Source organism: Halichoerus grypus, chromosome 2, assembly GCF_964656455.1.
Source record: "Halichoerus grypus chromosome 2, mHalGry1.hap1.1, whole genome shotgun sequence".
NCBI lineage: Eukaryota > Metazoa > Chordata > Mammalia > Carnivora > Phocidae > Halichoerus > Halichoerus grypus.
The window spans coordinates 177,849,515-177,874,766 of record NC_135713.1 but is presented as its reverse complement, the minus strand read 5'-3'; the positions used below and the strand labels follow the sequence as shown (position 1 = coordinate 177,874,766).

The 25,252-nt window shown below is 52.4% G+C and overlaps 1 protein-coding gene across 2 annotated transcripts in view; it reads left to right on the top strand.

Moving 5' to 3' along the window:
• Nucleotides 1-25,252, top strand: part of MSI2 (musashi RNA binding protein 2) — a 339,416-nt gene that overhangs the window by 297,733 nt on the left and 16,431 nt on the right. For both annotated transcript variants that reach the window (XM_078064887.1, XM_036106012.2), the window contains exon 8: nt 10,077-10,159. In XM_078064887.1, the coding sequence (XP_077921013.1) occupies nt 10,077-10,159 (83 nt within the window). The remainder of the gene's footprint in view (nt 1-10,076; nt 10,160-25,252) is intronic.

The following is a 25,252-nucleotide window of genomic DNA, read 5'->3' as shown; positions in this document are numbered from 1 at the left end:
CTGTTATCTGACCCCCCCCCCCCCCACACACACACCTGAGATCGCCTCCCTCCCGGTCCCCAAGACTCCCCTCCCCCAGCCCACAAAGATGGCTGGAGAGGCGCAGGTGCGAGCCGGCTCTCCCAAGTCCCTTTCCCCTCCTGATTAAGTGGTGTGTGGGAATACGGGAGGCCCGTGTCGATTCGCACCGATCTCTGCCTTGCCGGCGTGCCAGCCACTTGTAATCCCCCACAGCCCCAGCCAGGCTCTGCAAGGCAGAAAGAAATATGACCAGGCAAGTTGAGAAAATAAATTAAACTAAGTGTCAACTTTTCTTGTTTCTCTCCTCATTATTAAGAGATGGAATGGGGCTCGTTTATCAAGCAGGGGGAGAAATTAATTGACACGGCTTTAATATCATGATGTCTGGCATGTCTGGTCACATTCCTTCATTTTTTGGAAAGGCATTTTATTATAGTTTACAGCAACCAGCTGCCGAACTACTGGTGTAAACGAGGAAGCAGGTGCATGAATGATGCACAATGGGAGGGCTGCAGTGCCACCCTGAAGGGAACGTGGCAGGGAGGATAGGCCAGGTCAGATGGGGTCTCCCAATGAGGCAGCCTGTTGGCTCAAGTCAGGGAGGTAGAAGGGGACCAGGGGCGGGGGGGTTGGGGGGCAGGGATGTCTGCAGGCCTCTCGAATTCATCACAGGCATGTTTGCCGGCCATAGGGGAGAGTGGTAACAAGCATCTGCCTCTGCTGGCCTCCTGGCCCGCAAGTCTTTGTTATGACCAGCCCTGAGGCTGCGTCCTGCATCCAGCACGGGTCAGTACACCTGCCCTTATTCTTTGTTCTTAACCCGTCCAGGGAAGTGAGCCCTCCAGGACGGCTGACTCATGAGGGAGGCATTTTGCGGCACCAAGTCTCCAGCATCATGCCTGATAATCAGCCCTGTTTCCGGCAGGTCTGTAGGTGGGGTTTGGAAACATTCAGGGAAGTCACTCACCCTGTGCCCATCCTACGTTAGACTGGCTTAGGAGAGAGCCTGGTTGTTTTTCTTTATAAGTCGTCTTTGTTGTGTACTTCTGAAAAACCTCAGTTTTCCCTTCGCTGCCTTTATGTGGAAGCACGCAGATGTCTCAGGCAGCGGGGGAGGCAAGCAGGCAACTGGAACGGATGAGCACATCTCTACCCCCCTGTCTCCTGGGCCGCCCCCTGCTGGGTTGTTAGGATGAGGTGCTGTTGCCCATTGGGTAGAGGTTCTTGCAGGGAAAGGTGACAGGGAGGGCTTGTAAGAGCCAGGCTGTAGGACACATTTAGAATCCAAGAGATACCAGAGGCATCTTCATACGGAGGAAGTGGGCTGTGGTAGGAAGAGCAAAGGCTCCCACCCAGGCCTCAGTCCTTCATCTGTCAAGTGGGAACGTTCCGGCTCCACGGGAGGAGCTGTGAGGACTGAGTTAGCGGCTGCTCAACAAATGTAGGCAAGCTTTCTCTTAAAATTATCGTTAGAGTGGATTTCACGAATGTCTGGGTAACATGCAGTGAGTATCCCAAAGTGGTGGTCGGAAACATGTCACTTCTTTTGGAAAGACAGTTTTTTTTTTTCTTGGAACAGATCCATCTTCTGAGTTATATAGATATTTTTTAGGGCAAACCCAGGACTTATGAAGCCACCTCACCCTGCCGTGCATCTGTGCATACTGCTCATCTCTGCTCTTCTTGCCCGATGGACCCATGGGAGGCAGGGGCTCAGACCTTCTCCATCCCGGGTTCCAGGAAAACCCTTCAAGGCAGACGAAACGGATTTGCCAAACCTGCTGTAGCCCACACGGGTGACCCAGACATGTTCTGAGTTGGGGATGGGGAGCAGCCCAAGATGACATGTCACCGACACACAGCTCAGTGGTGGTTGACCATGGGGCATATGAAACACCATGCCTCATGGCCCAGGCTCTTGCCCTCTTGAGCCCTAGGGCCACCAAATCCATCTCGAACACTTAGTGATCTGAGGAAGTCCCAGATGTCCTGCTCTGGCTTAGTAGCCACGTGTCACCCTGGATGGGTCATTTAAAACGATGCCAAGCAGTTGAGCAAAATGATGATGGCAGAGCCTGCCCCACCTCTCATGGGGTTAACTTGGGGACCAGGTAGGATGATGTATAAGAAGCATTTTGAAACCAGAAAGGGCTCCCCACGCCCAAACCCAAGAGGTTTGTATTTATACTGAAAGCAGCCCGCGGATTCTACCACTTCCTCCGACACTGGGCTATTAGCGAGAGAGGGAGGTTGCGTGGGTTATAAATAGACTTGTGTACACATATCTTAAACTCCTCATGGGATTCTCTGAGTAAATTCGACAGTCGTGGGGTGGGGGGAGGGTTTCTCCGTCGTTTTTTCCCCCATTAACCAAGTGTGTTAACTCATGACTTGCAGTGATTTTCACTGAAGATGCATTAGGCACCACGCGATTGCCTATTAGTGTTCATTGACCTATATGATAAGAGAAGAAAATTATTTTTGAGGCGAGGAGGTGGCCCTTCCCATTTTTCCCTCCCTGACCTAAAAAAGAATTCTTTTAAGTCAACTCTTGGTTGTTCCTCAGTACCTGTGTCTGCAGTAGGTCATTTTAATTTTCAGGTATCTTATTTTCAGATTTCTATTCTCTTCTGTGTGTGTGTGTTTTATAGCTTTGTATTATTCAGATGAATATTCAGTTTTGTTCATTTGAATAAAAGAGGGAAAAAAGGTTTGACTGTTAAATGCTTATCTCTTAAATAGAGCTTACTTGTTAGTTTCCAATAATAGCTTCTTTCAGGAGAATGCTATAGAGTTTTCATTTTTAAATGCTCCCTGTCAACTCCTCTCCTGTTTATGTCCATTCTTAAACCCTTTCTGTTTGGGGTTTCATCTTCCCACCACCTTCTTTGTGCCAGTTTTGCTGACTCCTGGAGGCCCCTCTGAATTGAGGGGTACAGTTAAGGTGGGGGCTTCGTGAGAGGCTAGGGAGGTGTCGTTTTGCTGATGACAGGTGGGAGGGTTTCTTTGGTGAACTAGCCTGTTGTCCCCAAATTTTGCCCCCCACTTCCAGTTGTAGTCCCTAGGGTTCCTCTTCGTTCTGAATGGCAGCTTGAGTGACTTTAAATACCTACAGAGTTCTTTGGCTTCAGGGTGAGAGGCCTCCTTAGGATCAAGGGAGATGAGAGCCCGAGCAGCGGGTGATCACAGGGGCACCCCCAGGGGGCCCCGGTGGAGTGTGAGCCCTCGTAGACTCACCATGGTCACAGCCCCTGCCTTGGCGGGGACCAGAGCAGGACACCTCCCCATCCCCACCCCCGCCCACGCATCCCTTAGGTTCTGCCTGCTTTTAAAGGCCCAGAGAGGTCATGGGACTCTCTAGGAGCACACAGCTCATTATTTGGTCCTTCCTTTTTTTTGAGTGAGGATAACCATGTGTTTCTTTTACCCGGCCATTACACCTCCATTTGGTGGGCGTTCATGAGGCTCTGTTTCTGATTCTCTGCGGGGCTCTCCTTTGGGAAAATGGAAGGGAAATAATCAGTCCTTCTTGCCCCTTCTCAGGAAGAATCCGACTTCCTGAGTTTCAGGTGGAATGTGTACGTCCAGCAGGCCATTCAGAAGACGACAATGCCTGGAAAATACTGTGCTGCGTGAAATAAACCAGACACAAAAGGACAAACACTGTAGGATTTAACTTACATGAGGTGCCTAGAGGAGGCAAATTCCTAGAGACAGAAAGTAGAACTAGGTCACCGGGGGCTGAGGGAGGGCGGAATGGGGAGCTGTGGCTTGCTGGGTGCAGAGTCTCAGCTCAAGATGGTAAAAAGAAGTTCTGGAAATGGATAGTGTGATCATTATACAACATCATGAATGTCCTTACTGTTGCTGAAGTGTACACTAAAAAAAAAAAAAAATGGTTGCAGTGGTAAATTTTATGTTATGTACATTTTACCCAATTAAAAAAAATTAATTTCAAAAAAGAGAAAGACTTTGATGCCAAAAAAAGATTTTTCCCACCCACCACCCTCTCCTTCCCAAATCTCTGACGCTGTTGTCTTGTCTTTCACTCCTCTGTTTAATTTACTTGGGGGTGGTTCTCCACTGAGTTACTCATTCATTGTAAATGATAATGCACCTCTGAGGGAAAAATGATTATATGTTAAGGAATAACATTTATTGATAATTAAGTGTTTCATGGTTTCTTTGCTTTCTCAAATGGAATACATAAATATTTTAGACACAATCAAGTTTGTTTTCTCTATTCGGGCCAAACAGACAGGGCTGTTGAAATGATGTAGATCTTTAAAATACTGCAAATGAGTCTTGACATCGCTGAATTGTTATGCATCCAAGGTACATAGGTTTGAAATCCAGGCTCTCTCCTTTGATCAGGAAAATCATTTTTTGTGATACTCAAATTTTGAGTCCTGTGAGGTTAGGGGAAGGGACCAGCAGGGAGAACATCAGAGTCAGAATTCAAAATGATGCGGCGAGTCCTGCCCCCACCCTTCCCGGTGCACAGTCTGCATTTGGATTCCTGTCTCCTAGCTCTGTCACACCTGCTCCCAGCTTGGAGCCGTGGCACCGAGTGAGAAACTGGGGCAGCGGGGCGTCCTGCATGATCCTGGGCCTGGAGTTCAGACGGTGATCTGCAGAGTAGACTGGGAAGGCGTGGGCTGCCCCAGGAAAGCAGCTTTCATGGTGGTCATCTCGACTCGTGACCCCCATGGTGACTTGACTTACCCTGGGCACTGTTCCAGGATCAAGGACCTGTGCTCAGCAGCAAGCTGGCTCTCAGCCAGGCTGTCCTCTGGCTCATGGAGTGGTGCCCTTGACTGGCACTGACTTCCTGTTATTTCCCGATGGCACGGACGGGTTGGGTTCATTTGTCCACACTCTCCTGCCTTCTAACCAGAGCACACGCTTGGCCTGGCTGGGGGAGGTCATGTGTGACCTGTCCGTGGGGGAGCGGCTGAAACCCTATAACCTTGCTGTACTTATTTCCCGGGGCTGCAGTTACAAATTACCAAAAACTGGGTGGGTGGCTTCAAACAACAGAAACTTGTGTTCTCACAGTTCTGGAGGCTGGACGTCCAAAAACAAGGTGTCCGTAGGGCCACGCTCCCTCTGAAGGTTCTCGGGGACACTTCCCTTGCCACTTGCAGCTCTCCTGGTGGCTCAGGTGTTCCTCAGCTAGTGGGCTAGTGGCTGTGGCCCTCTCTGTCCTCTCCCCTCTCTGTCCTCTAGGTCTCAAATTTCCCCCTCCTTTCTCTCCTAAGAACACCTGTCATTGGATCCCAGCCGCCCTCATTCTTGAGATCCTTAACTTCATTACATTTGCAAAAATGCTTTTTTCCAAACAAGGTCACATTCATCGGTCCAGGGGTTAGGATGGGGACTCAGCATTTGGGGGCTACTGCTCAACTCATTACACTCATCCTAATTAGCAGTAAGGTTTCCCCTGAGTACCAACATGTCCAGGCTTGTTTAGGGATACATGTGTTAACTGGGTTTAGATACAGGCTAGAGAGGTGACCTTCAGAGACAAAGGAATCTCAGGGTGACGACCCGCAGGCTGGAGGGAAGGGCGGGGCGGGGTCTGTATGGCCCAGACGCTGTCCTTGAGTGGGAACCTCTGACTTGTGCCACTCAGGGAGCCAAGTGCTTCAGAAACGGGACATTGTCTTGCTGATCTCTTGCGTTCTCCAGGATGCCTAGCAGGGTGGGAGCCTGTAAATGCAAAGGAAGGGCCGAGTCAGTCTTGAGGGGAGGCAGTGGTGCAGATGGATTAGCAAGATACTCAGACCCCACCAGCCACTCAGCCCTCTCTGTGTGTTAGGGGCTCTGTGCATCCTGGGGACCCAGAGTGAATGAGGCCCCAGCCCTGCCATTGTCCTTGAAGCCGTGCTAGCAGATTCCCACCCCCCATCCTTGGCCGTGCTGCCCCTCCCTCCCCTGAGGACCTTTTGAAGGTATCTTAATCCCTTTTTTTTGGGGGGGGGGAAGGTTTTTTTTTACTATGTTAATCACTTAAAGTATTAGTTTTTGATGTAGTGTTCCATGATTCATTGTTTGCATATAACACCCAGTGCTCCATGCAATACGTGCCCTCTTTAATACCCATCACCAGGCTAACCCATCTCCCCACCCCCCTCCCCTCTAGAACCCTCAGTTTGTTTCTCAGAGTCCATCGTCTCTTATGGTTTGTCTCCCCCTCCAATTTCCCCCCCTTCATTCTTCCCTTCCTGCTATCTTTTTTTTTTTAACATATAATGTATTATTTGTTTTAGGGGTACAGGTCTGTGATTCAACTGTCTTACACAATTCACAGCGCTCACCATAGCATATACCCTCCCCAATGTCTATCACCCAGCCACCCCATCCCTCCCACCCCCCCACCACTCCAGCAACCCTCAGTTTGTTTCATAGATTAAGAATTCCTCATATCAGTGAGGTCATATGATACATGTCTTTCTCTGATTGACTTATTTCGCTCAGCATAATACCCTCCAGTTCCATCCACATTGTTGCAAATGGCAAGATTTCATTCCTTTTGATGGCTGCATAATATTCCATTATGAAGATCCACATCTTCTTTATCCATTCATCTCTTGATGAACGTCTTGGCTCTTTCCATAGTTTGGCTATTATGGACATTGCTGCTCTAAACATCGGGGTGCACGTACCCCTTTGGATCCCTACATTTGTATCTTTGGGGTAAATACCCAGTAGTGCAGTTGGTGGATCGTATGGTAGCTCTGTTTTCAACTTTTTGAGGAACCTCCATACTGTTTTCCAGAGTGGCTGCACCAGCTTGCATTCCCACCAGCAGTGTAGGAGGGTTCCCCTTTCTCCGCATCCTCACCAAAATCTGTCGTTTCCTGACTTGTTAATTTTAGCCATTCTGACTGGTGTGAGGTGGTATCTCATTGAGGTTTTGATTTGGATTTCCCTGATGCCGAGCGATGTTGAGCAGTTTTTCATGTGTCTGTTGGCCATTTGGATGTCTTCTTTGGAAAAATGTCTGTTCATGTCTTCTGCCCATTTCTTGATTGGATCATTGGTTCTTTGGGTGTTGAGTTTGATAAGTTCTTTATAAATTTTGGGTACTAGCCCTTTATCTGATATGTCATTTGCAAATGAAAATGAAAACACAACTGTTCAGAATCTTTGGGATACAGCAAAGGCAGTCCTAAGAGGAAAGTATATAGCAATACAAGCCTTTCTCAAGAAACAAGAAAGGTCTCAAATACACAACCTAACCCTACACCTAAAGGAGCTGGAGAAAGAACAGCAAATAAAGCCTAAACCCAGCAGGAGAGGAGAAATAATAAAGATCAGAGCAGAAATCAATGAAATAGAAACCAAAAGAACAGTAGAACAGATCAACGAAACTAGGAGCTGGTTCTTTGAAAGAATTAATAAGATTGATAAACCCCTGGCCAGACTTATCAAAAAGAAAAGAGAAATGACCCAAATAAATAAAATCATGAATGAAAAAGGAGAGATCACAACCAACACCAAAGAAATACAAACAATTATAAGAACATATGAGCAACTCTATGCCAGCAAATTAGATAACCTGGAGAAATGGATGCATTCCTAGAGATGTATCAACTACCAAAACTGAACCAGGAAGAAATAGAAAACCTGAACAGACCTATAACCACTAAGGAAATTGAAGCAGTCATCAAAAATCTCCCAACAAACAAAAGCCCAGGGCCAGATGGCTTCCCAGGGGAATTCTACCAAACATTTAAGGAAGAATTAATACCAATTCTTCTGAAACTGTTCCAAAAAATAGAGATGGAAGGAAAACTTCCAAAAACTCGTTTTATGAGGCCACCATTACCTTGATCCCAAAACCAGACAAAGACCCCATCTTAATCCCTTCTTGAGGGGCCCCTAGGATCCGGGCTCTAGGATGGTGGGCAGAAGGGAGGTGGTTAACCAAAGTGATCCCCTGTGTGCTAATGGGGTGCCTGCTTGGGTGAGAGGCTTACCTGATGGTTTTCACACTCCTTTGAAGAGGGCATAGGGAGCCAGCACGCCAAGGTCCAAAGAGAAACGTTGTGGAGACAGCCTCTGGGTGTGGCTCTCCTATAGCTCTGCACGTAGTCGATGGCCCCAAGGGCCAAAGAGGACGAGATGCCCAGACAGAGGGAACCTGGGGGATGGCGTTGTTGGGCCCCCTATTTGGTGTGTGGTAATAAAGCACATATCCTAATGAAGACCATGGCTGCCATTTGTGTGCTGGTCCCAGCCCTCTGTTTTGCTGGAAATTGTTTGAGAGTAGCAAGTGGCCATTTCCATTCCTCTCCCTAGGAATGTTCTAGACCCTGCAGGAGCAATGATGGAGGAGCTCAGGGTATCAGCTGCCTGTTCTCTGATGTTCCTCAGAGACGGTGGTGGGAAAGCCAGAGGGGAGAGACACGGAAGGGACCGGAGAGATTCTCTCTCCACCCTGGGTTTCCAGGACCCAAACTTGGCACAGAAGCACGAAGAGGAAACACCTGTATTTTTTTTTTTTTTTTTTTTTTACTTATTGACGGGAACCGCTATCCTAATACAAAGTAGCCATTCTGATTTTCGTGTTCCTGTTGGGCCCAGGTTTGCGTGGGGCCAGGTTCATGTCTTTGGGGACAGTAGCATCTTGGTCAATTTGAGCTGCTATTACAAAGGACAGACTGGGAGCCTTATCAACAACAGGAATGTATTTTTCACCATTCTGGAGGCTGGAAGTCCAAGGTCAGGGTGCCGGTATGGTTGGGGTTTCGGTGAAGGCCCCCTTCCCATGTAGAATGGTTTCCATTGTGTCCTCACACAGCAGAAAGCAGAGAGAGAAAGCTCACTCTCTCTGTTGTCTTTCCTGAGGGCACTAATCCCATGCAGGAGGCCGCCACCCCCATGACCTACTCGCCTCCCCAAGGCCACACCTCCTGACACCATCACATTGGGTTAGGATTTCAACATATGAATGGGGGGTGGAACACAACCTTTAGTTCATAGCAGGGAGCCTTGCAAACCCCAATTGGGGCTGCAACCTGAGGGGTGGTCAGTCTCACCACCGTAATCCACAGGTGCAAAGCTCGAGGCACAGAGTGGGGAAGGGGCTTCCCAGGATGCCACATAAGTTCATCAGTGCAGAGTCCGGTCTGCTGTCTCCCCATCGGGCTATCTGCACCTGCTGCACGTGTGTTCCCTCATGGTGTTCGTGCGGTCCTGTGAGCGGGTCTGTGTGTTAAAGCAGTGCTTACTGAGTGGGGTCACAGATGGGGCAGCGTCCTGGAACCCCACGCCAGGCGGGAGGAGAAGAAAGTGAGGGGCGGGAGGGTAGTGAGAGCAACTCAGGATGCTGAGCAGCGGTTGCCTGCCACAATTCTTCAGTACAGCTTGTCTAGCAAAGCCGGTCTCCAGCCGAGTAAATACAGTGGATGGCTGACGGGCTGACAGCAGGCATCAAACAGTCTTAAACTGCCCCAGATCCGCAGCGCGTTGGAAGCAGCGGTAGAAAAAGGAAGCCTGCGTAGAACAGAGGCCTGAAACTTTTAATAGTTTCTTCCAGGCCTCAGGATGTCCTGATGAGGTATTAGAGGAAGTAATTCAGGAAGAAAAGGACAAATAACTGCCTCCGTCTGGAGGCCGACCCCAAGGGCTGGCCATTCCAGCGCGGAAAGGGCACGCGTGGCCCCGCGGTGATCCCCGCCGCCACTCAGGGTGGCCCACCCGCCTGCCTCTGCGCAGAGAGCCGCGGGGCTCCGACCCTTGTAAATAACAGACAAGTAAATTTCTTGTTTGCTTCGGGGCAGATGTAAGCCACACAGCGCCCACTGCATGTGGGTGAAATCATTAACTTTGCCTCACTGTCGGAAGGGTGCTCGGTACAAATTAGAAATCATTGCCTCAACCTGGAGGCCCTTCCCAGGGATCCGGCCCCCTACCCTCAGATCAGGAGCCTGTCACTGCTGCAGGACATCAAAGAAAAACATGTGGCCGGCCAGAACTGAACTCACCACCCCCTCTGTTTTTTGTTTTTTGTTTTTTTTGTTTTTTTGTTTTCCTTTTTCCTGTAGGGTTTGGCTTTGTCACGTTTGAGAATGAAGATGTTGTGGAGAAAGTCTGTGAGATTCATTTCCATGAAATCAATAATAAAATGGTAAGTTTGTAGGGGTCGCGCTGCGGTGCATGCAATGCCCCCCCTCCCCTCGGTGTGCACAGCTTTGTCTTGCAGACTTCCAAAGCCCGCGTCAGTACGCGAGAGGCTGGGCAGGGTGGGCACCGGGACGAGACTCTAAGGGTTCGGTCCCATGGACGGCAAGCATTGACAGACTCTCAGGGAAGAGCCGAGTCGTAAATATTCTCAACTTCACAGGCCACGCAGCTGACGATCACGGCCTCTCAAAGCCGCGGCGGAAGCGTGCGCAGACAATCCCGCACAAATACGGCTGTGGTTCCGTAAAGCTGTGTGGATGGACGCTGACACTGAAATCTCATGTAATTCTCGTGTCGTAAAATATTTATTTATTTATTTATATTTTTACCATTTGAAAGTACAAAAACCATTCTTGACTCTTGGGCTGTACATGTACATAAGCCAGCAGGGGAACCACATTTGGCCTGGGTGTTATAATTCGCTGACCTGCGGCTTAGGACACGAGTTTGCTGTTTGGTTTGGCTTTTTGAGGAATATCTCCTGGGTAGGAAGTTTACCACCCAAATTCATTCTGCATTTGGGCCCTGCTGGGTAATTAACATTCTCCCCTTCCGATCAACTAGCTGGTTTTACCCGCATGAGCACCCTCTTCCATCCCCCCATTTGGCTCTTGAAAGCTCCTTTTTCTGGGAAGACCCCCACAACAGGGAGGAGGTTGGATCATTGCAAGCTGGGGGAGCCAGGTAGGCCTCCCAGAAAAGTGGCCACCAGAGGGCGCCATACCATGAACACAGCGAGCACATTGGCTTGCTGGAGGTCTCCAACTCCTTCTAATTGAGTCGGTGGGGGGAAACCCCTTCCTTGTTGGTTCCAGAAATATCGGAGCTCAGCAGGTGTTTTGGGAGCCATCAGCAGGCCCTTTAGGACCAAAATATTTGGCCAGCAGAGCCTCCAGCCCCATGAGAAAGGGAGGGCAAATTTGTGTTTGAATTGTAGCTGTTAACTTTGGTATTTTCTCCCTTTAGTCAAAACATTCCCAGCTTCTGAAACATGCGTTCATATGTGCATTATATATTGGTTTGATACGTGTTCACTGACTTTAAATTCAATAATAGAGCTTTTAGTGGGGATAAGATCAAAGCAGTCTGCTTAGCATGTGGTGCTGCAGGCCTGATTCAATATTTGACTTGCTAATTTTTTCCCAGGGCACTAAAATAATATTGTTCATATTGTTCCTAGCCATCATATGCATCTGAAATGAAAATGCTGTTTCTTTGCATACTGTAGGTTGGAGGTGTCAGCTCAGGCATTAAAATGGTACCAGGGAGATAAGTGTGTAGGAATAACACAGGACCCCTTCATCGGCATTCTCTGCACTGTCCACCGTCCCCTTCCCTGCCCCCCAATTCAGTGCCTTCCAGTTGGTACTTCTCTCTTTTGGTAGATTGCTACTTGCTATTTTTAAAACTAGGGAGACAGGGGGCTTAAAAGGAAACATAAGCACAGTGCCCGGAGGCCTTGCTTCTCCTAGCCAGGCGTGCTGCTGACAGGCTCCACTGAGGGCTGCCCGGGCATCGGAGAGTGAAAGAGGCCTCTGAGAGCACCGGCAGACACCATTCCCGTCCTGCCAGGACTTAACGGTTCATCAGGAAGTCCCAGTGCAGACGGGCGAGAGACTGTGCTGTGTGCGGCCTCGAATCCATACGTGCAGCCCTTCGCTACAGACTGGCTTTGACACAAGCCTTAAGCACAAGTGACAAAGAGCTTTATTCTCCTCGGTGGTCCAGTGGGGAAACTGAGGCCCAGGGGAATCTGCCCCAGGGCTCCCCAGGCAGTAAAGGAACCTAGGTCTTGAGCTTCCTGGCTCATCCGATGAACAACACAGACCGTTGTTTTGAGCTTGGGGGCTGCGAGGGTGAATCTCCAGATGACATAGGGGGACCATCAGAAGGTAGAGTTTCAGCCCCAGAAAGATGATAACCCATGGATGGGCTGGCTTGAAGCCAGAGAGGTTTGTGGCCATGGTCCCCAGTCATTTCACAGTTGTCACCTTCTTTTCCGCCAGCTGGAGGCTGACAGGGGCACGTGCAGGTAACTGTGTTCATAGTGGCAGGGTTTCTGATTTCTTTTGAATCGGGGGCTGGTACTTGTTCTTTAAGGGTATAGCAACAGTGGAAGTAGACAAGAGGAAGGGGTGAGCGCGGAGTGGTGAGGACCACACACAGGCTTTGGAGGTGTCCCTGCATGTGCCCTGCCCTGACCCACCAGTCACCAGCTCTGAAGGGGAAATTCCAGGTGCTGGAAGAGGCCATTGGAAGGTCACCAGGCCTCACCAAGCTCCAGGATAACGGGGCCCGTGGTGACCACCTGGTGGGGTCCCTGGGCCTCGGGGGGAGGTACCAGCAGCAAAGGCCAAGCACCTTGATAACTATGAGCTTGACCGTGAGCTCTTGCCATCGGCCATGTCGTCGTCACAGAAAGGGCCTCTCCAGCACGCCGTCCTCCTCTGAAGAAGCCGGAATTGCTGAGGATTCTGTGATACTGGTTTCAACTTCTGGGGCCCACAGAAAAGGAAATGGATTTGAACTATGCTATGGACAGAATTCAAATGAAGGATTGGAAAGACTCTGAGAACGCAGAGACTGCCAAGCAGAAACCCGGACGGTTGTTAGAAGGTCCGGGGGAGTGTTTTGTAAACTGGACTGCTTGTGAAGCTGTAAAGACCCGTCTCCTGGAAGCTTGGCAATCTCGCGAATTCTGCAGGGACAGATTACTGTGCTGCCCCTGAATGTGCCTGGAGCGACCATTTTCTCGTATTCACAGATAAGAAAGGTCTGGCCCCCGATGAGTCACGAAGATAGGACTTGAATCCAAATCTTCTCCGTCTTAATCCAGTACTCCTCTGGCTGGCACTCAGTGGGCCCTGGGTAAATAATTGTGGAATGAATAAAGGATTACATGAGGGACCATGTGACAGAGAGGTGCATCATAATTCCCAAAGCCATTTCCCGTCTAATTTGGTTGGTGAATCTCTTGGGCATTTAAAAAAAAAAAAAAAAAGAGGGCCCTTCCCCAGCATCCAAGAGAACCCGCAGCAGACACCAGCCCTTCTGCCTGCTGGGGCTCCGGGTAGCTGCCCTCAGGAAACTGGAATCACCACAGCCCTGCCCCCATTCCCATACAGACCCTCCCTTAAGGAGGTCACCTCCATGGTGATGGTGGCGGCAGGGGGGAGGGCCACAAAAGACCCCTCTGGCACCCTCCTACAGAGATCCCACGAATAGCTCACATTTTTTAGTGCCAACTACATACTCTGCTGAGAGCTCGCTATATGCATCTCTTTCTTCTATCACACACGCTCTAATGTAGGTACTGATTATTGTCCCCCATTTTACTGATAAGCAAGTGAGGCAAAGAGAGAACGTAAGCAATTTGCCCAGGGCCAAACATTCAGCAAGGGGCAGCACCAGAGCTCACGTTTGTACCCAGGAAGCCAGCACCCCTTCGAGGCTGGAAGGGACTTGAAAGGTCATGTCGCTGGGCCACAGCCTTCCAAGACCACTGACCGCCCCCCTCCCCCAGTTGGCTGTGTCGTGGCCCATGGGGCTCCCATGTTCTCCTAAGAGCAGAGCAGAGGAGATGGGCTCACTCGGGGCCAGATTCCCGGCTGGGGCGAAGGGCCAAGCTTGGGCAGAAGGGGTCCCCGTCGGCCATGACAGATTTCCTGGCCTCTCCCCCAGAGGCAGGTGAGCCACAGGTAAGGGGGGCAGCTGGCCGCCACCTGAGCTTGGGGCCCAAGCCGGGAGAGCCAGGACTCAGCCCCTTCCCCCATCTTGGTGGGGGTCATTGTGAGGCGCAAATGTGGCTCCTTATTAATAAACACACAGAAATGCAGCTGCAGAGCCACCTGGGGACTCTCCAGAGAGGGCCTCCTCTCTGGCCACTCTGCGAGCCCCAGCGCGGGCCCCTGATTGAAGCAGCCCCCCCCCCCCCGCCCCGCCAGCAGCAGGGATGCGGGCTTGATGAGCCGCCAGCTGGCACAGCCTCCCACCAGCTCGCAGCCCCGGGGAGGGAGGCGGGAGTGACACCAACCTGCTCCGGGCTTCCAATGAGGCCTGGTTTCGTCCCCACCTCAGATGGAGTCGGGGAGAGCCTCGCTGGTGGAGAACGTGGGGTGCAGCCTGAGGGGTGCCTGAACAGGGGCACCTCCTCTGACCCCTGACTCAACAGCAGGACGTTGGCCTTCACGTGCACGTGGTCATCGCCCCGTTTTACAGAGCGGGCTCTCAAGCTCAGAGCAGTGAAGGGACTTCCACAGTCCACGGTTCTAAGTGGCAGAGCTGGGATTTGAACCAGTGGTGTTCTGGCTCCAACCCAGTGTTCTTCCCACTCTACCCTGCTGCCACCTTAGACAAAACCTCACTAACTGAAAAACCTGGGTTGGTGTGACTGATGAAGATAGAGTTTTTATTTGCTTTGTACAAGGATTTCTATAGGACTCCTTTAAATAGTCCTTTTCCTTGTTCCATTGAGGTGATCTGATTTTTGAAATTTGCTGAGCATTTTGCAAGCTCGTTAGGAATGCAGAATCTCGGGCCCCACCCCCAGAGCTAGTGAATCAGAATCTGCATTTTGACAAGTCCCTAGTGATGCCTGTGCACATTTAAAGTCTGGGAAGCCCCAGGCAAGGATCGCTGCTAATGAGAGATGGTGTGGGAGTTGTGGGTCGGTCATAAATCATCAAGTATCGAAGGAAGGGACCCGGAGTGAGGGCTGAGGCCCCAGGAGCATGGAGCTGGATGAGCCAGCCTGGCATGGGATCCCCAGGCCGGTCTGCTGCTCTCAGCCCCACCCCACACGCCCTTTGTGTGCATGGCACCAGGCCTCCCCCGCTGCACCCCGCCATAGCAAGCTGTCCGTGCCAAGGACCACCCCCCACCACACCCCCGGTGCTGGCATGCCCTCCCCCGCTGACAAGGGTCTCAGATTGAAGATGTTTGAGGCACATCCACTGGGGTGATGAGCTGGATCCTCCAAGTAACATGCTCATGTCCTTGTCCCCAGAACAGGAGCTCCTGGGTCATTTAGAGGCACTCAGGGCTTTAGATCATGTGGACCTGAGCCTCAATCCCATATCCATCACTGGTTGTCCTGTGCCCAGGTGAATACCCCACCTATCTGCGCCTGTTTCCTCCTCTGAGATGGGAAGGATGGTGGCCACTGTCCTTTGAAGCTTATTGAAGGCCCTGGTTTGGTTCTTGTCCCTGGGAGCTCTCGTACTGCTCTGGTATAAAGTCTATAATCTGGTAGCCTTGAAGGAATCACCCTCCTGAAAACCCCCTTGGTACCTGCAAGTTTCTTCCATTTGGCCTAAACCAAGGGCCCAAAAACTTTGTAAAGGGCCAGACATAAATATTTTAGGCTTTCAGGGCCCTAGGTTTCTGTCACAACTACTCAACTCTGCCATCATAGAGCAAACCGTAGCCACTGATGATAAGTAAGTGGGTGGACGTGGCTGTGTTCACATAAAACTTTATTTATAAAAACAAGCAGCAGCTGGATTTGCCTTGTGGGCCACAGTTTCAACTCCTGGCCTATACTGATGTAGCTCAGAGCAGGTGCAGTCTGCTTATCTCAAGGGGCCCAAGGAAAGGCTTTCAGGCAAGAGCTCACCCACGTCCACTATGGAGTCAGCATGTTACTAGCGTGAGGCAGAGAGGGTCAGCGGTGCCCCAAATAGATGCTGGAGTTTGCGGTAGTAGCCTGCAGAAAGTAGCAGCGCCTTCATTCTTAGGGGGACCCCAGGCACTGAGTGGGTGGGAAGTGAAGGAAGTGTCAGAACAGGGTGCCGTCAACCCGAGAGGCCTTCCCAGACGAGAGTTCCCAAAGTCCCTCGCTGCCGAATGCCCCCTAGTACGCCTGGCTACTCATTGCTAGACTTTGTGACCTTGCGCAGGTTACTCATCACCTGTGCTTGGTTCCCCCTCGGTCAGACAGGTAAGGGTGGCACCTCTCTCAGAGACTGCTGGGAGTTAGGACTTGGGACCAGGCTCTACCAGCCATAGCACGCTCTGTCAAGGCAATAGGCCTTTTTACTGTTACTGTTAGTCATCATCACTGTCATTATTCCTAGGATCCTTTTACTGAACAAATGTGTAATCCTAGGGCAAGGGGGTCCTGGACAGACGACAAGTCAGTGAAATGCAGGGGTGCAGACCCGGGCAGGGAGGAGGGTGTGAGGTGGGTATTTACCATGCTCTGGCTGGGAGGTGGGCCGGAGGAGAGCAGGTGGGTGCACATCCTGCAGAACAGAGCAGAAGGGGCCCCGCTGATGGGATTTGCCAGGTCCCAGGGAGTCCAGCTCAGCCCTTCAGCTGAATCCTACATTGGGGAAGTTTCGAAAACCCCACTTCAAAAAGCAAAGCCTGGTGAGCTCTCAGGCTTGCCACCTTCAGCCCAGGGCACACCTGGGGGATTCACCCACAAAACAGGGGCTTTTGGGGGTGCCAGGGGCAGGAGGATGAGAGAGCAGGAGAGTCCTGGGTTGGCCTCTCGGGCTGTGGTGCTGGGCCAGATGGTCCACAGAGGCCCCAGCTAGGGTTGGCATGGGGTGCTGCCACCTGGCAGGGGTGCCCCAGGAGTGGGCACGCATCCCCTCCCTTGGGCCACTCCTCCGCAGCCCGGAGACTGACGACTAAGAGCTGATCGGGAACCAGCCCGAAAGTGGGGGGCAGGGGCTGGGTGATGTGGGTGGATTTAACTAGGCTTCTGTGTTCACCACCCTATTTGCAGCATCCTCCTTACTCGTAAGCTAATTTTAGCCATCCATTCTGCTTCTGTTACCATTTATAAAATGAGAATGTCAAATGCAATATTAAACAAGCAGGATGAAGGCAAAAAAGGAAATGCCAGAGAGGCACTTAATAAATGAACCTCGTGTTTACGAGCGAGAGGGAGGTCCTGCGCCCCCCACCCCTGCATCAGGCATGCACATGTTTGTGTACGGGCTGTGTTCCTGCGGGTGGAGGGATTTGCGTGCCGAGGGAGGAGGGCATGGGGAGGCTGGGTGTTGGGTGGTGAACGGTGCTCTTCAGGCAGAAGTAATGTGGCCGGCAGGGAGGTTGCCTGAGTTCTGGCTCCTTCACCCTTCATCTTTCCTCTGGGAAGGTCACTGCAGGGGGCCTGGGGAGGGCGGGGTCCTTCATTATCTTGGTGTCCAGCTCCTCCGGACTTTCCCACACATGCTGCTCCCTACACACCGCCCACGGGGTGGGGGTCCACAGGGGGCATGGAGACCCCTGGAAGAATCTGCACCCCTTCTCTGGGGCCTCTTCTTCGACTCCACCCAGCAGCCCTGCCCAACTTCCCAGGCACGTGCAAGCTAATGCTCGGCTGCCCCCCCCCCTTTTTTTTCTTTCTCTCTTTCTCTTTTAAATAGAGAAATTAGGTTGGGCTTGGTGCAGAGTCTCTGGCAAAGCCCACCCTCGGGTACGCACCCAGCCTTGTGGCCGCGTTTGGGCACCTGCTGAAGGCATAGGTTTCCTTTCACTTTGAAATGCCCTTGCAGGTTCCCAGAAATAGAGAGCAGCTGCTACTGCGACCATCAGCTTTTTCCCCAAATAGTGCAGCCCGCAAAGCTCCTTTTGCGCACCTTGCTGATGAAAGCAGGAAGACGGGGCCCTCCCCGGCCAGGAGGTGGGGCGGTCGGGGGAAAATCGGTGGCAGCATGTCTAGAGTCTGCTGGGCTGGGGGGGGTGGTAGCCCCCTTCTTCCTCTCTGCTCCCCAGGCTTTGGGACGGAAGCACAGATGCGAACCGGCTTTATCACCTTCAGGGACGTGCACCTAGGCTCCCGTGGGGAAGATTAAAGAGTGACCCAACCAACTTTATCCAGCACGAGCACTCACAGAATTAGCTGGTTGAATTTATTAGCGCAGTGCAGCCCTGGGGGGGCAGGCACCACTGTTAGTCTGTTTTACAGTTGAGAACATTGAGGCACAGAGAAGTCAGGCAGCTGGTGAGCGGAGCAGAGATGTAGAGCGAGGAGCTGGTGGAAAGGACAGCCCCCACCCTGAGATCGAGGCAGAGTGGGAGCCTGCAGTCACGGGGCGCGTGCCTCAGAGGGTGTTGGGGACCAGCTCCTCTGCTCTCCCTGCCCAGACGCTGGGCCCCTCTGAGGGAGAGCCACATCCTGTTGAATTCATCTCTGCGTCCACACCTAGCCCCTGCCTGCTAACTAGGAGGTGCTGATAGTATTGGTTTAGAACCTCCTTCACTTTGTCATTGTTGATTTTAATGAATCAGAGGTAACAGCAGATAAAATTAATTCTGGAACTAGGACTGAGGATGGCCTTGTGGAAGGAGTGGCATGGGAATCGGATAGAGGGTGTGGGGAAGGGCTGTGAGGGCCGCACCTGCGTGGCCAGTGGCCCAGAGGTGGGGACAGGGGCTTTGAAGCAGGAGACCTAGGACTGAACCGTAGCTTGTCATTACCAGGCTGTGTGACCTTGCGCAAATCATTTCCTCGGAGCCTCCGTTTCCTTTCCTGTCGTAACTTCAGGGCTAATTAGGTCAAGGCAGAGGAAATGAGGAGTTGATTAATGACGGTGTGGAGAGCAGTGGGCATTCTCTGAGGACCTCTGTGTGCCAGGCCCTGGGCCTTACACGCGTGATGTGTATACGTCACCGTGCACGCATACTGTACGTGAGCTAGTGTATGCGTGCACACACGCACACACACCTGAGGGCTCGTGGCCATGCCTGGCATAGGAGGAGCGCTCCATAAATAATTTGTTCCTTCCTCCCTACAGTAATCCTGCTGACCGGGGAGATAGCGTCAAGATTACATGTCCTGTGGGACTCTCGGTGCTTCTCAGAAATGGGTCTGGGCCGTTTATAGCAAGCACGCGTCCTTGGAAGGTGGAGGTTTCTGCTGGTGGCCTTTGCCTGTCTAAGCTGGCGTTTCCATCTCGTTTACCCAGTAGCTGCTTCTGCCAGAGACCCCATAGGAGGCTCCGTATCTGTGGGGACCCTTTTGCAGTAGGAGCAAGACAAGTTATCCTGTACAAGTGGGTCCTCTGGCACTTGGCCACAGGCTGGCCCCCGTCTACGAGGACGGCACCTGATGGAGAGGTCTGGGACGGGAGAGGCGAGGGGATGGGACACAGAACTCCCTTCTGCTCACCTCCTGGTGCCCCCAGTGCCCAGCTGAGCGGCCTCCCTGAGGCCGCAGAGGCTGGAGGGCAGGTGCTGGCTGGGGGCGGCTATGGCAGGATGCTGAGGCGCCCTCCCCTGCTGGAGTCCCAGGCCGGGTCTTCCCAGCGCGGCTGCCGGGATTTCTGGGTGTGAGTGCCGCCCCTCCCATGGCGGCGCCCCAGGCCTGGCCCTCCTCCAGCGACACACGCCTGCTGGTCGTGACTCCATCCTGCCTCTGGCCGTGGACAAGTACCACAGCTGGACGGAATGGGAACCCTGGACTGGACGTTAGAACCCAGAAGGGGCAACCCGACTCTCTGCAGGTTCCTCAGAGGGAGATGCCCAGCAGGTCCAACTCCAGCGTGAGCTCCACACTGAGGAGGACCGTGGTCCTGCCTTCCCTCCCCAGCCCTACCCCGCCTCTCCTCGCTGGGCTGTTTCTGTGCTTGTCACCTGCACCTTGCTACTCCATCAGCCTCCTTCTACAGCTCACTCAGCAGCTGGCGGGAGCAGGGCCAGCTTCCGGGATATGAGGCCCGTGTTCAGCAGAGCCCTCGCTGGGTTCGTGCTCTGCTGCCACCATCCCGGAACTCCTAGTAATGGCAGAATAAAGGGCCTCTCATCTTCATTTCATAGTGGCCTGCACGTTCTCGAGCACGTTCCATTGCTACCATGCTCTTGGGGCTGACTCCCGGTATGGTGCACAGGGCAGAACAGTAGGGACTCTGTTCTTCCCCCGAGTCGCTCGCCTTGTGTTTGTCTTCCTTGCTCTGTGGGTTCCTTGAGAGCAGGTCCCCTCTGAATCTTGGTTATGAACCTGTAAGAGCCCCAGGAAAGGTTCTGCCCTCCTAGCATCTCCAGAAAGGCTTACGCCTGGCAGACAGGGCAAGAGAGAACAGTGGGCAGGAGGGAGAACGGCGTAGCCACGGGAGAGCACGGCTGGTGTGCAGAGCCAGGTGTGGTTTCTGGGCTGTTGCTCAGTCCTCCTGTTTGACCAGAGAGAGCTGGGTAGCTGCCGGGCTCCAGGCAGGACCCCAAGTCTTTACACCAGAGTGGCATCTCCCTGGAAAGTGCTTGGGGCCTATCGGCCAGAGGGGATGGACAGCTTGGGGCCTCAGCAGCAGTGTTGGCCTGGAATCCCCTAGAACCTGACTGGGGGGTGCGGGGGAGCTGCAGTTTGAGTCAGAGGAGAAGCTGATCTAGGGGCAAGACCAGGTCAGGCCTCTGTCTTTCAGGAAGCTCAACAAAAAGATGCTGCCCATGTGGATGCTCCCAGTCGCCCCCACCCCGCACCCACCTGCCCGGGAGTTCCCCTGCCCTTTGTTCCCCTCCCTTCACCAGCCAGTCAGTCTGGGCTGGCCTCTCTGAACAGCAGTGAATTTTACCCTTTGAGATGGGCCCCTCTCCCCCTGGAGGAGTAAAATCATGTCTAACTTGACCAGTTTGGGCTGAGAAGTGACGCCGCAAACCCTGGCCTCCAGGCCACACAGAGTCGCCTTGTCCTGGGTGGTAAATCAAGGCCACGGGCACCAGGCTTGGGTTTCCCCAGACTGAGGCTGGGGTGGTTTTCCTCCCGGCCCCGGGGCCATGTGCTGACTGGGGCTGTTTATGTAGAAACCAGGGAAAAACAAAAACCTTTTTCACTTCCCAGACCTTGGCACCGTCCTCAGACTTCCAGCCTCTTCCAAAAGGTGCCCGGCAGGGAGCTGGCCTCAGCAAGGGCTGTAGGCCAGTTGGGTGAGGGCGGCCACTCAGAGTAGCTGCAGGGAAGCCGTCCCCACAGAAAGTCCCTGTGCCTTCTCCAAAAGCCAATGCTAAGCACACACACACCCCTACCCCCAAGGAGAGGGTGTGGCGTGGGACTGGCTCCCCTGGCATGAGCCGTGGGGGCATCAGGCAGACCCGGCCTCAAACCCAGCCTTAGCACACATGACCGGGCCTCCAGCCACAGCCGAGGTGTCTGACGTCCCTGGGCCTCAGCTTCCTGTCCTGGAAGATGGCTTTCTACCTCCAAAGGACATCATAGGGTCCACTGACACGAGGCTACAGATAAAAAGCATTGTATCTGTGTATAAGAAGATGTTTAGGAAATGTGTACCATCGTGTATATACCGTACTCTCAGAAGTTTCAGGAAAAAACGTACGTAGATACAGATAGGAATGTAGACATATAGAACTGTTCTTTGTACTATCCTTGCAACTCTTCTGCAAGTGTGGAATCATTTCTACAGAAAGAGTTAGAAACAGACATCCTTGCTGAGTTGCTTTCGACTGTGATGGGCGGGGGCACCCCACCTCGACAAGCAGCCGGTACAGAGGGTCAGAAACCGCACGTGCCAGCCCACGTCGGGCCTCTGGTTCATCCTCTGGAGGAGCACACTGCTGCCCTAACTGTCCTGTCGTTAAAGAGGCTTCAGCTAGATCATTCTTATTCCATAACTGCAGGCTACGGGGGAGCCACCCCCTCTCCTCCAGGGCCAGTGTGCCAAGCAAAGCAGCATATTTGAAGACAGAAAAATGAAAGCAAATCCCACCTACCTTTGGGGGGTTTGGCACGTCCTTGGCATTCGGCCCCTGGTGCGGGGTTGGCTTGTGGCTTTGCTAGCTGTGACACTTGAAATGGAGACTTCGTCTTCCTAATGTGAGCAGTTGGTCAGTCCCAGGTGGCCTCTGAGGATCCAAATGGAAGTTCCTACAAAATCTCTTGGCCCTCCAACCACACTGCTTTTTCCAGTTGCCATTGGAAGCCGTAGCCTTTCTGAGAAGCTGCTGAGGTGGGGGCTGAGCCATTGATGGAGGAGATTCAAGGACCAAGACTTGGAGATGTTCCTTCCTCAAAATCTGCCGCCACCCAGGACTGCCCTAGAGAAAGCACTTTGGGTGTGGGTGGTGCAGGGCGTTTACAGTAAATGGGGTTCTGTGGGGGCAGAGCTGAAACAGCTAGAGCAAGAGGCCTGGCCACCCAGAGGCCCACTGCTTCTGTTGACTATGGGAAGCCAGGCAAGCCTCTCCGGGGCTGCCCCCGTAGGGAGCTCCCAGGCCTGGGGCCCCATGCTGGAAGCAGGCCTCAGTGCCTGCCAGCCCAAGAACCCGGCCAGCCAGACGCCACGGGCCTCCCAGGAGGAGGGCCTCCCACTGTCCTGTTGGCTCGCCGCTCTTCCATCGATCTCGTGGGGTAGCTGGTGTCCGAGGCCAGCCCCGGCGCCCTCCGCCTCCCGGCATGCACACCCTGTGTGGTCCCCTCCCACAGCAAGTCTAGGCTGACCCAGCGTAAGCAGCAGAACGTGATGGAAATGGCAGTGTGACTCTCGAGCCTAGGTGATGAGAAGCCTTGCAGCCTCTGCCTTGGTCTCATGGGATTCTCATGCAAGGACAGCCCCTCTCGGGACTCAGCCACCATGGTGTCCAGGGAGGGAGTGCTACATGGAGAAGCCAAGAAGGCGGTGCCTCCCCGTGGACGGTCCCCGCCAACCAGCCTCAACTGCCCACTGTGTGGGAGAAGGCACTCGAACCTCCAGCTGATCTGGGCTTTGTCTGGCTCCAGCTCCAGCCCCAGGCACCATCTGAGCACAACTACAGGAGAGACTGCAAGCAAGAGCCCCGCCGGGCCCAGGCAGCTCCCAGAAGCACAGGGAAGGATGGTCCATTGTTGCTCGGGGCCACGAAGTTTGGAAGTAGCCTGGTACACAGCAGTAGATAACGTGGCACGTCATGTGTGGCCACCTGACCTGAGTGTGTGACTGGAGCCGGGCAGATTTAGGCTGGTTTTACCCCTTTGGGTTCTGACTGTAACTGCTCGGTTCTCTAGCTTGCCAGGGGGCCCAGTGGGAGGATAGTGGAGGTGCGGGGGTGACCCAAATGTGGTCTAACTCAAGAGGCTCCAGAGCCTGGCAGGCCCAGAAATGACAGGGAGCAGATTGACGTGAGTACTTGCCGTCATGTTAGGAGAACAAGACAGAACCTGTTCTTTCAACAGAATGAGAGCTCTCGAGGTGGAGGCTGGCCTTACTTATGTCAGCATCCCCCACAGCCTAGCCCTTGCCGGGCACGTGGAGTCCCTCAGCTTTGTTGGGTTAAGAAGACTGGGTCTCCACGACCCTGATGAGCATGTGCGTCAGTCCATGCTCTGTACGGGATGTCATAAGGAACCAGGGAAGTAGGGGCAAACCCTGATCCCTGTCCTGAGAACTCACAGTCTGATGGGGGAGGGGAGGCTTCTGCCAGTCTTGGTGGGGGTGGGGAGGGGGGAGTAGTTTTCACACTCAGGAAGCCCCGACCCCCTGCAAGGACTCAGGATAGGAGCAGAGATTAGCTCTTCCTCTTTCCCCTTTTGTGTGTTTTCAAAGGAGCTGGGGGCTGGGTGGGCAGGCCTCTTGGTTCTGAGAGATCTTTCGAGAAGCCTTCAGTGCAGGCCAGGCCAAGGCTCCCTGGTGCGGTGGCTACCTTTCCCTGTCACTCAAGTGCCCAGGACGTGGGGATCCCCCCCAAGAGTGCGTGTGCCACAGCCCCTGGCCTCGGGGAGCACTCACAGTTGACACAGCGGGCAGCTGACAGAACCCGCGCAGTGGGTGCTCCCCAAAACAGCACCAGCGAAGACAGAGCAGAATTAAACGGAGCTGCTAGCCCTATTCAGTGAGAGGAAGAGTAGGTGGGTTTGTTTAAAATACTCCCATTACAGTCAGTTAACCTTTATGTTCCCTAAATGAAAACTGTATAAACCTGAAATTTTCGTTGATCAGGTTGCCTAGGAACAGGCGGCAGGTTTTCATAAGACAATGCAGTAGATTGTCAGCGATAGGGCCATTAGGAAGTGAGCTGGTTAGCGGTATTATTCCAGATCCCGGTGTTGGCGTCAGGTAATGATCTGTCTGCCTCCGCAGAGCTCACCCATCTTCCCAGGCTCAGACAGGCTCCTGCAAATGAGCTTTCCCAGCCTGCCTCTGAGTCCCAGGGATAGTGTCTAGGAGCAAGCTGTCACCCCCGGCTTGGGAGGGAAATCTGAAAGAGCCAATTCTCATGAATTTCTTTCTTTTTAATCACTTTTCCCTACTACTGTTTGCAGCAGTAATACTCAGAGCAGAAAATTTGGCAAATAAACACCAGTAACAAAATGCACCATGGAAATGAAAGAACAAAGTCACTCTAAAGCGACTTTCGTATGTCTTTTTAATATTTTTCCCCTGTTTGGTATGCATATACACTTATTTTTCCACAGAGTCACTGTAATTTGCTTTTCTCACCCTTACATTTAGGGTGGCCAACCACCCTGGTTTGCCCAGGACTGAGGGTTTCCCAATACCATTGCATCTTATTATCAGCATGCTTTTCTGAAGCTTCACAGCTTTCAGTAAGCCTGGGTGAACCAAACCTGGCTAACTAACTCCCTGTTCTTGGACACTTAGGATATTTCCTTAAAAAAAAAAAAAAATCATAATTAACGTTTGTCACCACAGTAGCCTTATCCATATGTCCGTGCAGGATAAACTCCTGCAAGTAGCATTATTAGGTCAAATGATGTATATACTTGGATGGCTTTTGAAAGTTTTTGGGTTGCCCTCCCAAAAAATATGCACAAACTCCCACCCATCCTCCCCGTACTCTCAGAGATTCTGACATCAAGGAATCCTGCCGTCGTGGTCAATCTGATAGGTGACAGTATGTCTCGTTTGGGGATGTCATACATGACGTGTGATACAAAAGATACGTGTCATTATTAGTCATTTGTGAATTGCTTGTTCATGTCCTTCACCCATTTTCACTTCAGTATGCTCGTCTCTTTCTTTTATAACCTATAAAAACTTTGTATTACGCTTATCAGGCATGAACTTTGAGCCATTTTGTCCATGTTTTTAAAGCATGTGTGGTTCTTTAAAGAGCAAGAGCGAGTGACACCTGCTACCTG